This window comes from Falco biarmicus, chromosome 5 (genome assembly GCF_023638135.1).
Source record: "Falco biarmicus isolate bFalBia1 chromosome 5, bFalBia1.pri, whole genome shotgun sequence".
Classification (NCBI taxonomy): domain Eukaryota; kingdom Metazoa; phylum Chordata; class Aves; order Falconiformes; family Falconidae; genus Falco; species Falco biarmicus.
Genome location: NC_079292.1, coordinates 41,192,790 through 41,210,264, shown reverse-complemented (window position 1 = coordinate 41,210,264; position 17,475 = coordinate 41,192,790). Strand labels below are relative to the sequence as shown.

The 17,475-nt window shown below is 44.4% G+C and overlaps 1 protein-coding gene across 1 annotated transcript in view; it reads right to left on the bottom strand.

Annotated features, from left to right (window-relative positions):
* Nucleotides 1-8,696, bottom strand: part of NELL2 (neural EGFL like 2) — a 150,276-nt gene extending 141,580 nt beyond the window's left edge. Inside the window, exons 1-2 of the mRNA XM_056341603.1 lie at nucleotides 8,226-8,696; nucleotides 7,923-8,051 (exon numbers count right to left, since the gene is read on the bottom strand). Of these exons, the coding sequence (XP_056197578.1) occupies nucleotides 7,923-8,051; nucleotides 8,226-8,280 (184 nt within the window). The 5' untranslated portion in view covers nucleotides 8,281-8,696. The remainder of the gene's footprint in view (nucleotides 1-7,922; nucleotides 8,052-8,225) is intronic.
* Between the last annotated feature and the right edge of the window lie 8,779 nt (nucleotides 8,697-17,475).

Here is a 17,475-nt window from a genome sequence, read left to right as displayed (position 1 = left end):
GACAGCAAAAATTCAATGAAAAATCATTTTTCACCGTGTCTTCAGTTGTACCTCAGCAGTGCAGGTAGGAGAATACAGCTGCTCTGTGAATCTGCACCTTGGCACACTACCAAATGGGACAAAATCTAGGGAACTGAAGAGTCACTACATGGAAGTACAGTTTCCCATGACAGCTATATAAAACTCCAGCTCTTATCCACTGGTTTTAAATAACTTTAAGAGCTCGGTTCCGTACCTCCCTTAAGACTCAGTGGAAGCAGTGAAGTTAACCATTCTTGGAGTTATTTTTCCAAGCCAGCACCCATACGCCCTGGAGGACACAGACTAGAAGAATGAAGAACGTAAGCAAGGCGGGGATAGGGGAAACTTATTCCCCACACCTTAACAGCAGACAGTAGGGGAAAAACAGTCATTACAACTGGTCTGGATGAAGGGATGTGTAGGAAACGCTGCTGTCTGTGAAACCTCACTGGAGCATGAACCACGCTGCAGTGGGGGGAAAAACCATAAAAAAACCATTAAGCTAGCTAGTCTCAGCCATGCTTCGTGACTACAGAACTATGTTACAGCAAAAGCAATTATATAAGGCTAGCAAGACCTCGTTTTCCCACGTCACTACCCCTTGCTAATGCAATCCTCCCCCAGCAATATGGAAAGACGTGCTTGACAGCTACCCAGAAGAGTCACTGTTCCCCCTCTCAGGGCACACATGCTGCAGGTGCTGGATTCTCCCTGGCACGCAGGACAGATGCTGTCTTGCTGTCAAAATCCCATCTTTAACTTCAGCTGAGACCACTGCCCCCTGCTACGCTGCCAGGAGAGGCTGCCTGGTGAGCAGCCATCTGCACTTGACAGCTCCTGATGGGAATGTTGACATGGAGAGAGACCTTCTTGGCATCCACTCCTCTGACCATCCTGTCCCTTCTCACAGCACCAACCAGGGCCCTGCCCCAGGTCACCATCCTGACACTGTCTTCAGGGATTTTACTTCCATACATGCCCCAGAGCTGCACATCATACTCATCTTCAGCTTTCCAACAAATACACCAGGTTGAGCCCCGAGATATTACTAGCCTCACCCAAGGTTTTGTCCTTGCAGTATTTTAGAAGAGGCCTCATTGTAAATGTAGGAACAAGCAAATGCAATTCTGTTATTACTCAGTACAAAATCATAAAATCATTTAGGTTGGAAAGGACCTTTAAGATCATCAAGTCCAACCATTAACCCAGGACAGCCAAGTCCATCACTAAACCATGTCCCTAAGCACCACATCTATGTGTTTTTTTAAACACTTCCAGGGATGGTGATACGAATTTTGGGGGCAATACTGAACATATAAACAGAACATGGTTATTTGAATTAACCTGAACAACCAAACACTCATTTAAAAAAGAAGTTTTAGAGAATCAGCATTGTCCCAGTAGAAAACAGACACCCAGGGACTTCAATTTGTTGCAGATATTATAGATGCAACCTGGCTGTGAAAAGCACTGGGCCAAGCCCACAAGAACACAATAAAACACGACATTCCTCTAAATGGTGTCACACCCTCACTGCTTAACAAGTGCAGGTACTAATTCACTCCAAAGGCTGAAGTATCAGAGGCTGCAGACATCAGCTGTCCCAACAAGCTCAGGCAAAGCCAATGGAAGCCATGCTGCTTGGCACCATCTCCCAAGGAGATCTGGACAGGTAAGGTACAGCACCTACACCAGTAAGCAGCTATCATTTCTCTCCCCACACTGTAGATTCTTCCAGAATCCATGCTTTTAAGAATTTAACAGACTGAAAAGTGACAAGAGCCCATATCAAGACACATGGCAATTGATGTGAGTACAAAAAAAAAAAAAAAAAAAAAAATCAAACCCCGAAGGCAGTGGAGGGAATATTTAATTTCCTTTCCGTCCCCCAGAAAAGCCCACTATAGGAAGGGGGGGGGGGGCGGGGGGGAGAGAAAAAAAAAGAAAATTATTTTGTGTAAAACACCTTTTCTTGTGATGAACAATAACATAATTTTTAGAGATGTATGACAAACAACTTTATTGCTCTACACTTACACCTTTGTGATGCTTTATATGCCTACTACACACTACGAGCAACATTATTTGAAACTTTCAGCATTAAGACAGCTGCAATCCCCAAAAGCAATTGCAAGCCAAGTCTTCTATCATTCTTTAACATTATTTATATTATTAACACCAACTTTGCACTAATGACTACACACAGGGATTAGAAGTTTTTCCTCTCTGGAAACCTGAGAACCTTGGTACTTGCCACATATTAGGTCTCTTTCCATCTCTCACTCCTACCCTCTGCTGTGCTATTACAAGCATCAATCACAAGTCTGCAATATTTAAGTTTTTTCTTCCCATAACTTTTTCCCCTTCTATTTTGCAGACAAACTAGCATGGCAGTAGTTCGCAAGCTACCCAATCTCCAGCACTAGGTGTATACATGATTATTCAGGAGTGTATGGTTATGTAGCGGGTAAGCGTGTCCTAGTTCTCCATGCATGGTAACTCTGCACAGTCTGGGATGGGAACCGGCTGCAGGACTCTCACATACTACCTTCTCCTTTCTTGGGCAGGCTCTTCAAGCAGCAGAAACTTCCCAAACACCTCCTCTCGCTACCACTGCTAAGAGGAGGAGGAGGATACTGAATATTCTGCTCTTCTGGAGCGAGGAGAATGCCTTGCAGCCCCAGTCCCTGCTCTGCAGGCCCTGGCAGAAACAGCCCAGCTCTTTGGGGCTCTCCTTTAACATCCATCCTGGCTCCCCAGCAGCATCAATCACAACCTTGGCAGTGCCATACCACACAGTTACTGTTTGCATGGCCACAGAGGTGACTTTGGAACGTGCCAGAGGTGGAAGGGATGAGGGCAGCAGGCAAAAGCACAGGCTGCTGTTCCAGGTACACAAAGAATGTGGATCTCTCTGGCCACCATGCTTCAGAGAATAATTGGCTTTTCACTAGGCTTTTCTAACATTGAAAAACACTTCAGTACTTACTGAAATTAAACTCAGTTATTTCAGTCTTTCTGAAAACTAAGGATTGAGGGGGTTTGCTTTGTCTCTCTGAAAAATCCTGGCAATTTTTATTATCTACAGATGATCTCTATGCTGGAGGTCCCACATTTTGAGGATTCAGTGAGTCTGAGAGAAACCAGCTTGCTTCCAAGACAAAAAAAGCTGCAGATAGGTATTCACCCTGCAGTCAGCCATGCCAGTTGGCAACATTAGTATCCTCTCCCTAGCTGTTACTGCTCCTCTGGGAAACAAGAACAGCTGGAGAAAGGGGATTTTACAGGACTCTAATCCATGTCACTGCAGTCAGCAAGGTTCACTCCTGAAGCTGGCAAACTTCAGCATCAGCAGGCACGGGAACACTCGTATGATCTCTTGCTTTGGAAAAGTTGTGGGGACAGTAACCTCTAGCTCCCAGGCAGTGACAAGCAGCTGGGAACAGTAATATTTTCAGCAGGCTCAGCAGGAACCTGGAGAAAGCATCTGTCCATAGTTTCAATGACAGGTGGCAAGGAAAAAAGTGCATGTGAAGTGCATAGCCAATGTAAATCCTATTTCTAGGAGAGAAAGTTTACTCTCACCCCGTTTTAGAGGTTTATTTTTAGCTCCTTTATTTAGTAATGTCCAGAGATGATACCATGGGCCAAAACCAATGATCTTTCCAAAGGTATGTAAAATATATAAGACCTATCTAGTAATACTGTCTTGCTAGCATTTTAAAATAATGGACTAATGAACCAGTCATGCAGCAATAGGTAATAAATCATTTACACCAAGGGGCCTGTTTTAGGGTTGGGTTTTTTCTACCAGCAGTTTATGCCAGCAAGCCCCAATTCAAAGAACAGTAGTGATGAGCCCTTTCATGGATTCCACTGACAAATTAGGTAATTTCTTTGGTGTTTTATACTATATCTTGTTCACTATCAAAATATATATCTTGCCACTAGAACTGTCCCTCCTCATCAGAAATATCTAAATATTATTTATAACCATATTAAGGGTTACATATCCTAACTGGCAGAGAAAAAGCTTATCCTCTGAATGAGTTCCAAGCTCTGCATTCAGATACACAAGCTCCCAAATTCTCATGACTGTCATGTCCTTTTTATCTTTTCCTTAAACCCATGTTCCTGTGCTTGTAACCGTCTGACTGCACTCTTCTGCCTACCCTTTAGTCTCCTCTTTGAGGAGTATATACACCTTTTGATGGCCATATATTTTCCTTACATATCACTTGGCTTTCATTTTTGGTGCCTCTTCTCACTTGGTTTACAGTGTACCTTCCACCACTCTGCTGCTGGACATGGTTGGAAGGTGTCTCCATTACTGCACGTATACTCTTTGGACAAAGATAGTCTGATATGTAGTATTTGCTCTCAACAGCAAGTGAGATCCCAGTCCAGAGGGAGGAGGGAGGGGACAAAACAATGACTGCCTAGAGGAGTGCCAGAGGAGACCAAGTTAATCTTGCAGCCATTATTTAGATTCTCACACCTCAGAAGACCATTTCCCATTGCAAGTTGAAATACCTAGCTTCACCGGAACCTTGCATGTGCTAAACATTAAGTCTCCTGAGCACAGACTTAAGCTGGATGTGTACCCATCCAAAACCTTCAGCCTCTTTTGTTGTGATTCTGCCTTTTCAAGTTTCCCTGCCTATGCAATAAGTGGTCTTGCAGCAATAAGATTTTCATATTTTCACAGGAAAATGGCTACATTGACTTCCATCTCCACCAACCTCCTTGAATTGTATTAACGCAGTGTATTTACAAAGAAAGAATTATACAAATAACAACCGGTGTTTTTCCAAAAGCCTCCTTTGGCTACATTAATTACACTTCAATCCACCCACCTGATTTGGGCTTTACCTTTAGTGTCATCTCTGTTTTGCAAAGGGAAAACAAAGGTATTGAAAATTTCACTGACTTATGTAAAGTCACCAACAGAGGGAAGTTTGTAGGGTAGGTATTCTGACTTCTGCTCTGCTGCTCTGACCAGAAGAGGAATAATTTTCCTCTCAACATATTTTGACATAATATCTGCTGTTGGCTAGGAAGTGCTGCCAGATGTTCACATGTAGCAACACTAACATTTTGAAAGACTTCCTCCTGTTTTCTATTCATAATTGTATCTTCCCACGAGCTACACTGGAACATTTTACAATTACTTTGCAAATCACATTTCCAGAAAGAGAAGTCCCTGCAGCTAACTACAACCAGACTACAGTGGCATTCAGGTGCTACCACCCACTAACAAAGGAGCATCAGGCACCTAAAAGCTTCTGGATTCAAGACCGCAGCACCTAATCCTACTGCTGCCAGTGGGAAGAGTTCCGTTTACCAGGTCTAATACTTTTTAAGACTGGTACAGTGAGAAAGCACACAGGTACAAAAAAAAAGTCCAAGCGACTGCAAATTTTAAATGGCTATAATTATTTCCAAATCAGGACCTGTATAAGGAGCAATCTAAATGCTCTTGAATGGACTTTAACAGACTAAAACTACCTTCAGAGTCTAACTGCTTAGTGTGTTATATGGCCTAGAAATATAAAACCTTTGAAAAATCAATTATGCAAAAAAAGAATTTGTCAGAACACCCAATTAGATGCTAAAAACCTGTATTGACAATTGACGCTACATCTAATTAAGCAGTCAAAACTGACTTTTCACCTAAAAACAGAAAGAAAGAGACTATTCTTCTTTAGCTGTATGTACAATTTTCCCATCATATGTCTTTAATTGTCTGTTACCTGCTGGCAGTTCAACCTGCCACTTCCATAATTTCTTTCTAAAATAAAGAACAGCTTTTAGGCTTTCCGTATGTTTTAAGCATATGTGAAGTAAGGCTTTACACCAGTTGAGAATGTGGTCTATCAAAAAGAGGCAACATACTAAAATGTCATAAATATGTATATGGTATAAGAAAAGATTCAATATCTGAAGAAATCAAAAGGTAAAAGACCACAAGTTAAAGCTTCCAGAGTAAGTTCACAGATCATTTAAAGTCATTTGTGTCCTTTTCACAAAGTCATTTATGTCTAAGACTAAGGCTTTAGCTGGAACAAGGGAAAAACATAAGCAAAAACCAAATTTAAAGTCAGCACATACATATATTTGAAAGTCACACACTGCAAATACATAGAGGCGTACATTGCAGCAATGTTCCTATGGTGTGAGCTCTAAGAGCAGAACAAAAATGACTAAGTGTTTCTTATGGGCTCTGAGTAAGGAAGGAAATTTCTCCATTTCTAAATGCAAGTTCGAAAATGAAAATGTCTGAAATTTTTTTGTCCCAACACTGGGAAAATAAACAATAAAAGGTCTTGCTCTTACAAACCTTAATCCGTTTACCACTGAAGTCAAAAGGGAGTTTTGACTTCCCCCTCACTCCAACCCATTATAGCACAATAGGACCTCAACTCAGAACCATACTTTTAAAATTACAGCTGTTTTAGGACACAGATCCCACCCCTGCTGCCACACAAACGTGTTGCCATTTTAAGCTGGCACCCCCTCCACAGAGGTCTCTGCTCTGCAGCCACAAACCCATCACTGATACTTAAAACCGCATGTGTCAGTGTTCCTGAACGCATAAGCCCATGTGCCTCCACATTACTGTCCATAGTGACACATGCTGGCTGTACCTGGGAAGAACACCGCTAGAAAGGTCACCTTAAAAAAAAAAAAACCAAAACGCCTTTGGCAACTATTAGCTTCTGATAAATTATCTCATTCATACAAACATGAAAAAGAAATTCCCTTTCCAGATCTTATCTCACTTGAATTACAACTCTTCTGTATGGGAAACAGCCTCTTGCCTGTTGCACTAGAAATGCTCTCAGATCAGAGCTGAAACTCCTAGCACGCCAAGGAGCCAGCAATCAGGTCCCCCTATTTTAAAACTACAGGCTGATGCGGAGATTTGCTCTTGCCTCACCAGATGTTAAGCCATATTCCTTGCTCTTGGTTAGTCACGCTTCTAAGGAGCATTTCATCATCTCTCAAAGAACAGATTTGCTCCTAAAGGCCGTTTTTGGGCTTTTCATTTTTTTTTAATTGATAGTTTTTTTCCTGAAAATGTTCTTGACTTGAAGTGTAACTCAAAAATACACTGATAATGAGCGAGTGTAGGCAATGTAACCCATGACAATAAATTTAGCTAGCCATTAAGAGTTATCTTACAGTCCTTTATGAACTGCAATATAACGACATTTAATTATTTTTAATAAACCTCCTAAATGTATTTTTGAAAGACAGAACAAGACTAGTATTTTATTTCTATTCCCAATACGAACAAAATAACCAATCCCAAGCACTAAAAAGACTTAAACTCATTCTTTGTTTCTCATGAGCATTACGACAGAGAAGCTCACATGGATCACTTTCCCATAGTGGGGAAAAAAAAAAAAAAAGGGGGGGGGGGCATTCTTATTTCCAGCCATCCACCTCGCTCCTCCGAGGCACTACATTTCAGCATTTTGCTGGATTCACATGAAACTTTCAGCAAGCGTTTCCTTAGCTGGAACGGGGGTATGTTTAGCGTTTCCCCAAGTAAAGCTGAGGAGTGGGTGGTGCTATTATTCATCACCGCACCCCACGACTCACAAAACAAGCCATCTGCCATCCCCGTTCCTGCTGTACTTTAATTAAGCGTCTACCAGTCAAAGGGGGGGGGGGGGGGGGGGGGGGGGGGAAGAAAGAAAAAAAAAATCACAACAGAAAAGGGGGTGAGAGAGAAAAAAAAGCGGGGGGGGGGCGAGGAAGAGCGGCCAGGAAGGGAAGGGGAAGGACGCCGGGCGCTCCGGGAGCAGGCAGCCCCGCCGCTGCGGGGAGCGCGGCGCGGGGGCCCGGCGCGGCGGCCGGAGCTGCGCGGGGCCGGGCGGGCGGGGCGGCCGTACCTGCGAAGAGGAAGGCTTTGCTCCCGTTGTGCAGCCCCGGCACCTGGCGCACGCCCTCCGCGGAGCCTCCCAGCTGTAGCTCGGACAGCACGTCGATCTGCAGCGAGGGGTCCACGCCAAAGCCTGCAACTGACCCAGAAAGTGCCGTTACCCCACCCGCCGACGCCGCAACTTTGTGAGACCAGCCCCCCCGGCCCCCCCCCAACCCAGTCCCCGCCGCCGCCGCTCCCTGCACCTGCGGCCGCCCGGGGGCCGGGGCATCGCCGCCGCGAAGCTCCCCCGGCGGGTCCGGCATCCGCCTACCTGGCCCCAGGCAGAGGAAAAGGCAGAGCGTGCTCAAACGGATGCCCGACTCCATGGCACACCGATGCGCTCAGTCCATAGTCCCCCTCCTCCGGCTGCTGCGGGTGAAAAACCTCCGGGGCAGAGGCTGGGTCCCTCCCCGCCTCTCACCGGGAGGAGCGGACCCCCTGCCGCCCCGCAGCGCGCATCACGGCGGGCGCCGCGCCGCCCCGCCGCCGTCCGGAGCACACAAAGGCGAGGGCGGGGGGCGGGCGGGCAGCGCAGCCCTGCGCCCGCGGGCAGACAATGGGGGCAGCCCGCCGGAGCCGCCGCCGCCGTGCGAGCGAGGCCGCGGCAGCCGGGAGGCGGAGGCGGCGCGCCCGTGCCCCGCAGCTCCCCACCCCGCCGCCGCCAGGCGCAGCCCCTCGGCCCGAGAGCCGCCGCAGCCTCCGCCCCGCTCCCGCGGGAGCGCCCGTCTCCTCCCCGCCGTCCAGCGGGGACAGCGGGGCGGGCGGGAGGGGCCGCCGGTTTATGCCGCGGCCGCAGGAGCCGCCCACCGCCTCCGCCGGGCCGGGCAGGGCCGGGCCGGGTGAAGGCACCGCCTCGCCGCCCCGTCCGTCGGAGGAGCGTCGGCCGCGGGGGACCCATCGTCGGGGGGCTCCGGGCGGGCCCGGCTCGCACAGCCGGGGGCGCCGCTGGGAAGTTCGAGGGGGCCGGGGGGTGGGGGGCGCCGGGCCGGGCCGCCCCGCGGGAGGCAGCGGCTGGCAGGGCCGGGCGGCGCTTGCGGCGAACCCTCGGGGCGAACCCTCGGGGCGAACCCTCGGGGCGCTCCCGCCGCCGGGCCGGGCAGGGCCGCCTCAGCGCTTTGTTGTCCGCCCGCGTCGAAGTCGCCGCTTGAATTGCTGTCCCGGAGTGACGCCGTCCGGGCGCGGGCGAAACCTCAGCCTGAGCTCGGGGCACGGATAAAAATCATTCGGGGCGGGAAAGAGAAGCCAGGACGGTTCCCGCAGTTGACCAAGACGGGAGCGCGCGGAGCCAGCGCAGGGCTGTCACCGCAGGCTCCCGCTTGCCCGCTTGTGAAGGGCGATTTTCCGCAGCGGTCCTGTCCGCGGCCGCTTGACAAACCCTGGACATTTCTGTGCCTTACTTTGTGTGCCTATAAAGGGGGCTAAGAATAGCCTTACTCTTCCCGTCCCTTTCATGGACTCCCAGCGTGCAAGGCAGAAATGTCTCGTTGCTGGTATGTCAAGTTCTGTGGAATAAAGGCTTGGGTTTGTAATATTTTTTTTCTAGTTTCACATGCACGCCAGTAAGAAGACCCTGTTGTCAGCTGGTGATTGTTTATTTGCCTGCCCCAAATTCATCCTCTATGATCTTCACAAATAAAATCTTTACAAGTAACCTTTACAAATCTTTCCCAATTATTATTCAAAAGGCTACAAGGAAAAGATTCTTTTTCCTTTTTTTCTTTTCTTTCTTTTGAAGATGGTCATGGCAGTCAACAGTGAATCTCCTTTCCAGGCCAGATTAACCAACTGAGATCCTAAGCAACGTCCAAAGCAAACACCTTTCCCATAAGAAAAAAAGGAGAGAGGACTGTCTAAAGACAAAAGCAGGAAAATGCAATCCATCCCTCAGCCCAAATCCACAGTGCGGGTGTTAGAACGCAGTTCCAGTGTGCCACACCACCCTTGGAAGAGCCACAGGCTTCTTCTCCAGGTGGTGGAGCCAGTACAGCCCCATGAGTGGTGTTTCTATAGCCGCTTTGCATTGCAATCGGTCTGTAAACCAAAAAAATGAATCCTGCTGCTTGTACCCCCTGTGCAACTAACCGACCACACAGTGTTCCTGATGTTACATCTTGAATAGCCAGAGGGGACAGTGACATCCCACCCCCATCCCAATCAGCCTAGCACTTCTTCTGCACCAAAGCTCTGTCTCCAGCCTGTTGGTGACACAGAACCGTGCTTCCAAACTCGTGAAGTCCGCTGGCTGCCAGAGCACTTTAACAAATGATGTGTTTCCTTGGGGGAGTTAATGGACAGCAGCCACGTCAGTGATCATTTTCATGCTATTTCAATCACATCGGTTACAGATAACTGAACCAGAAGCAATTAATTTGAGAAGAAATAGGTTCCAAATCTAGAGCAATAATGGCGCGTAACGAGCCCCACCGCCAGTTGAGTCAGGCACTCAAGTGAACAAACCAAAAGAGGGAAGCTTCTGCCTTGAATTCTTTGCATCTGCCAGCAGCCACTGACATTTTCCATTAGCTGGGGCTGCCAGAGTAGAGTAAGCGTGTAAATCAAGTGGAGTCCACCCCTTTGATAATCCATTTCTCTCTCAATAGATCTCCGGGGAGTCGCCACTCATCTTCATGTCGCATACATGAAAAGTCACTCAAAACACCATTCAACCTGCTTTATCTATTCCCTCTTATCTATATGGAGCCCAGGGCTGACATTATACACATTACACAGAGTTGTGTTTCTGCTATGTGAGATGTCAATAGTGACATAATTCAGCTAACCAAGAACTAACTGAACAGCAAAATGAGAATTTCTACCAATACAAGGCATATGATATCGAAGATCATATCTTTCAAACAGTCAGCTAAACCCAATACATATTTCTACCCATGGTATCACTTTCTGATCAGTCTAGAAACGCAGTTTCACAGTCTTCCTGAGCATGTCCTTTCTTAAATCTGGATGTTATGGAAATACCTAAAAGAAAATGTCTTTTATGCCTTCAGCTGTCTGAATGCTCTTCCCTTTGGTGGTGCTCTTCCCTTGTCTTGTCTTTTAGCCAAAAGATCTACACATACTTCACACTGAGGCTCACCATAATCTGCTCCATATGTGGCAAAGGGTGAGAGACCTAAGAACATGGTACTGCACATACATATCCACGATAACTATGCATCAGTGAAAGCACAATATTCCAGTGTTCCAGTGCTTTCTATATTAAGCAAGGTTTCTGTCTGTAGAAGTTCATTTCAGATATTAACCTCTACATCTCTCCACAATTTTCAAGGCTCTCCAGAGTCTAGATGTCCCAAAGATAAGTTGTTTTGTTGGGGAGGGGAGGGTTGAGCTAAGATAGTTCTGATCCCTACAAACACTAGAGATGGGGTTACTCAAGGAAACATCTGTAGAAGACAAGGGTAATCTTTTACATTGGCTATGGGACTATTCCTGTGACTTTGTTTGGAATACCACCTGGTCATAGATATTACCACATCTACAGTGAAATAACCTTCTCTTTAAGAAACCTCTAGGCTGCAATGACATCTTGTAATTCCACAGCAATGGACATGTTAACAGCACGACACATACAGTTTGTCCAAGTATGCGTGAAAAGGCTTTCTAAGGAGCTGACCTTGGATGAGACCACCAGCTCTCCTGGCAAGGGGAATGGCCCTGGCAGTGATGTCCCTGCCTGATGGGCTTTGATCACATTAGCAGCAGCATACTGTGCAACACAACTTTGATGTTCTGTAATACAACTGACTTATAAACAAACAGTCTTCTGGTCATCAATGTTCAATTTCAATGAGATTTTTGCATTAAATAAATATGATATCAACATCCTCCCATCAACAAAACCCCTGTTAGATCCTAAAAAATAAGTAGGTCTGGTCTTCTGAATAACAACTAATATTCACAACAATTTTCATGCCAAATGAAGAGTTAAGGGATGTGTTACAAGCTCCAAATTCATGAATGATTTCATTGCAAAGGGAATCTCATATTAATTACACTCATATTAATTATATGCTAATAAACTGAACAGAGTAAAGCCCTTAAAGCATGCAGATGACAATCCTGCACTGAGAAAGCACTACCTCTCTTACTGCAGCTTATCTGGGTCTATTTATTTTTAAAGAAAAACATGAATATTTTATTCACAGTAGTTTAATCCACGTATTCCTACGCCTTAACCTGGAGAGTCCATGTGAATTTAAGAAACACATAAGGAATTGTCACTGACCTACTTATAAAACACTGATGCAACTTTTTTTGTCTGGGAGTATAGAAAACAGTCTTCCTTATATTGCAGTACATACATAGTTGTTTAATCAACATTATAGTGCTTTAATGCAGTATTTATACAGAGAAATATTTGTAAAACATAATGTTACATAATTAATAATTTTTGGAGTGAAACAAGGAGAATAGTCTGTTGTCATAGAGAAGCAGCTTTTTAATTGGAGTAAATTTGATATTGCTGAGGATGAGGGCCCTTATTAGTTACAGTCAGGGAAAATGCAGGTAAATTATGCTATAGCGGTTTATGTTAATATGCTTCAATGTGGACTTCTGTCTGCACCATTGGACCATTATGATCCAGGTTTTCCATCTATGAAAACAGTTGTGTGTAAAAATCGTACAATTATTGTATGATGTGTAAAATGCCTTGTGGGACTAAGGTGAGATGTTGTATCGTGTAAAATGCCATGTGGGACTAAGGTGAGACCACCAAACTCATTTTCACTTGTTTTCTAAATGTTGGCTTCAACAGCAAGGAACAAAGCTCAGATGTTGTTCTCGAATAAACTTCAGGTGTTTGTTAGATAGCTTTTCCTTGCCAGCTTCCTGACCAGATCTGGGAACTTCTTTTGCAGCACCCTCTCCCTCCAGCACGTACACACCTCTGTCTGTTTCTGTAAAGCAGGTGATTTACCTTTGCTGCTTCATTAGCCTCCTCACCACTCCCTGCTTGAGCAGCCTTCTCTTTCTGATTCCCCAAATGCTGTCTGCCCCTTAGCAGCTTTCTCTCACGCAGGTGCTTTCTCTTTCCCCCTTTCTCACACACAAAGGTGCATGCACACCTGCTCCTTTGCTCATCTTCTTTTTGCAATTTGTCAGTCTTGCAGCCTCCCCTAGGTGGGAGCTGTTATCTGTATTGGCATCTTGCACGTTGCAGGTTTCCCCTCTCAGAAATGCACTCAGCCTTCCTGACCAGGAAAGCCTCGGAGAACTAACTTGGGATTTAGATACAGCACTTGGCAAAGACCCAGCAGAGACTGTCAAACTGACTAAGCTACACACCCAACCATGACAGTACCAGCGCTGTTAAAAAGTCCTGGCATCAAAGGCACTCCTCTCTAGCACACATCAGCTGAGGAGACGTCACCCATTTTAGTTACAGTTATAAATGTTTCATACAGATTTGATATCGCCCCACTTGTAATTGCAAAAATTACTTACCATCAGAAAACAGTGCTGTGAAACAAAGGCTGTAGCTATTTACGGAACACACTTTATATCTTTTAAAGTTTCATGTCTTCCTGGGTTTTTATACCATCTTCACTTGGGGATACTTCACATCTTGTGCCCGAGGTTGCAGCTTTGGCAAGTGGAGGGGTGCAGCCAGCAGTGGAGAAGCAGCACCAGGAGCGGTGAAAATCACAATGCTGTTGTTATGGCCACATTCTTCTGAGCACAGCAAGAGACATGGACCCAATTACATCAATGAGAGGTAGAGACTAAGGTATTTTTCAGAAGTTTTCCCAAAGATTCTTGTTTGATTCAAGAGCAAGGAGGAAAGGCTGGAACTGGAGGCTGTGCTCTCTTTTTCCCAAATTTGAACTTAGAATCTTTGGAGTTGCAAGGTGCCCACATTAACCTCCCTTGTGTTTTTTTATACTAGCTTTATTTTCTTCCACCAAGAGGGTGCACGTCCCTTTGATGTAAGGTAGAAGTGATAGACTGCCCCGCTGGCAGTCTTCACACATTATGATGCCTGAAAATGTCTTTTCACATAAAATGTCAGCTAGCAGTGTTGCCATTGTGTTTGGCGCATGGAACCATATGAAGTAGGAAGAGGATAGTTCATGATCAGGATTTAATTATCTCAGTTCTGTCAGTCCAGACAGCAATATCAATTAGGCAAGATTAGAGTTAAATTACCTTGACCTAAGTGCGCTCTGTTTTGATCATTTTGCCATCTGAAGTATTATCCCCTATTAAAAAATGGATCAGCATATCCATCACAAATATTTATGATAACAAAGCTGGCATGACAAGACTTTAATCTGTTTTACTCTTGCAATAATGAAAAAAATCTACGCAGCCCTCACTGGAGCCAGACCCTGGCTGGAGTATGAGTCCCTGAAGGAAGGTGGGTACAATTATTTTCTACTGCCTGATGTAACATGGTAATTCCATCTGCAAGTACAACAGTGGAGAGAGGACTTCTGGTAGTGGAAGACTTTTTACTGTAGAAAACACAGGCTAACCAAAATGTAGTAGCTGAGAATCAAATCAGAATAAACGCATACTTGACAGCAGAATTTGTTAATGTTTGCAAGAGACTCTATGAATTCCTCAGGCTTTTTCATTAAAAGCAGATGCCATTTTAGAGAATATGCTGTTCTTACAGGTTTGACACAGACGTTAGGGGGTGACATTTACTGCTTGCTGTGGTGGTTGGAGTCAGTGGAGGGATTCCAGGCAACTTTGGATCAGGGACCAGATCCAGACCCTGTCCCCAGACCTTGCTCACTTGGGAAGAACAACAGATGCTTGTAGTACTGGGCGCCACCTTCCTTCTCATGTGCACAAGCTGCCATACCAACAAACTTCCCAAATCCAGCACAGATAATTTCAAAGAAATCCAGTCTGCCTGGTGTGTCATGAGTGGGACTGCAGTGGAACAGAATATTAATACCTGTCATGCATCCACTTAGTTTTCTGTTGAGCAAAGACAGATTTTGGCTTTTGCATTGTAGAGAGGGAAGGGAAAATAATTTAAAACATGCTTGTAACCTCAAAGGTACATTTTACAATTAAACAGTTCCTAGTATAGTCTAATTACTTCTGTAATATCAGGAGAGAAAGTATCACGGGATCTCTTACGTTGCCTGACAAATAATAGGCTTTTCAAACTTGCTTTGTACCATTTTCATACCCAAAGGCATATTTATTGGGCAAACTGGAATAGTGTCTATGATTCTATCAGTCCATCAGTTAATTAAGAAGGTCTTCAAGTAGTGTAGCATTGGGTAGTAGCATTAACATGTCATCAAAGTCTGAATCTTAAAGGACCTTGGATTTCTACTGCTTAGAGAGAAAAATGTAGAAGGGAACAACCTGGGTGGTGAGAGACCTGTCTACACTTTCGTGCACACACCTAAGCCGTGTCAGCCTCATCTGCTGGGAGATCTGTAAAGGCTTGTTAGCCCAGCTGCTGTGGTGTTGGGACAGGGTGGGTGGCTTCTGGACCCAAGGAAGCAAGTTGGAACAGTGCTGCGCTCTGGCATGGCAACGTCTGGGCATTTCTGAACCCTGCTCCACTGCAAAGACTAAACATGTCCAGTGCCAGTCTCATCAAACCTTCCTGCAGTTGAAGGGAGACCTGACTTGCATCACCAAGAAGAAGGAATGCATGCTGCACGTTGGCCCATGCTCCATTGGGTTGGTCCTACAGACGCAACAAAAGAAACCCCAATTCCAAAGAGCTAGAACCAACAGTCTGGTAATAAATTAGATCAGCAATTCAAGAGTGTAAATATATGACATGTATTTTATATCTTGTATCATTTAGGTATTGCTTTTTAAGCCACAAAATTTAAACTTTCCATTAATTAATATAGCAACATCATTACTGAACATGATACTAACTAATTCCATTATTTGCTTTTTCAAATACACAGAAGGAAGAGAAAGATTTTGGCCCATATTTACTTAAAAATTTGCATCTATAGACAAATTCTAACACACATTTTAGATCCCACTCCTTGTCCCCTTAATAGCAAAAATGCACACAGGGCTAGGAGGATCAAGTTCAAGTACCTGCTTTATCTGATTAAAACACTTGCTTCATTCTGTCTTATCTCTATTGCTAGTGAGCACCCAACTCTTGAGTTATTTCTAGCAGAAAATTATTTCACCATAGAATGCTTGATTATTCCTAATCCAAGTGGTCTGTTTTTCAAAAGTCTGAGTACTAGACATTTCTCATGAACACCACTTGCAGTTTTACTCATTACTTGTTCAAGCACATGTAAAGCTAGAGATCCTGTATTTTAACACACCTGCTTGGTGATGGGAGTTAATGGGGACAGATGGCATTCAATAGCTTCAGTACATAACCACTGATGGAAAAACCATTTTGGAAGCTGGGAGATCCTTGTATTCTTGGTTTTGAATTCAAAAAACAGTGTAATCTTGAGAAATAAATTAAACACCTAAAATAAGATCAGCGGTTTCTTCTTGGATGAGGAGGAGGATTCAGGAGCTGGGCATGCTAAATCACAGGTGTGTAAATAACAGAAATGTACAGAGATACATGAGGGGACGGTTACTCATGGTTGAGAAACCCGGATCGAGTTGGGAAGAAATGAAGCGACTGTGAATAAGTAATTTCTATTAGAAGGGAAAATCAAAAGACATTCAATGATGATCAGGGTTTTTTTTAGAGGAGGATAACAACAGGAGTTAAAGTATGCCACCTAAACCACTGAGGGGAACTCAGGGTGTGTAGCAGAAACTGACTGTTAGCACACAAATTCTAGATCCTAGAAAAACAAATCCAGTGCTGTAAATCCACCACCTACCTGTGGACCAAAATGATTAATAAGAAATACTATGTGTAATGGAGTTCATTAGCTTAGTAACAACAGGGTTTGGTTCAGAGAGTATGGTCCCAAGTACAGTAATTACAATGAGAATAATTACTATAACCCTATTTACATGAGCATTTCCCTTGAAGCGGACAGAATTACAAGTATAAGTGAATGGAAACATAATCAGGCTAAATAATTTAAGCAAAATATCAGCACTTTTAAAAATAAAATATCAGCATTTAAAACAGGGCTTTTTCTTCCAGAGAAATAATTATTTTAAAAAAATGTGATTCATAACTTTAGAGTGGAAGCTATTTATAACCTGTGCTTTAGCAGATCTTCACAGTTCAGAACAAAGAAACAAGGGAAGGCACAGGATAATTAAATGGTAAAATTCAAAGATTAATTTTGAGCCCCAAAGCATCTTTCAGGAATGGATACCCAGTTAAAGTAATGCAAATAAAATGGAAGCTTTTACAGGCAAGATACAATTCATACAGTAAGACAAAGCTCAGAAAGTACTCAAAAACAAACGTGTGATGACAAACAAGTGATGCAAGTAAATCACATATGGAAAGCTGACTATTATACAGAGGCTTACTAGACTACTAAGTGTAAAGGAAGAAAGCACATGGTGAAGAAAAGATTGCAGTGAAGGTAGATGATTTATTTGCGTGTCAGAAAAGAAGGGCTGGGGTT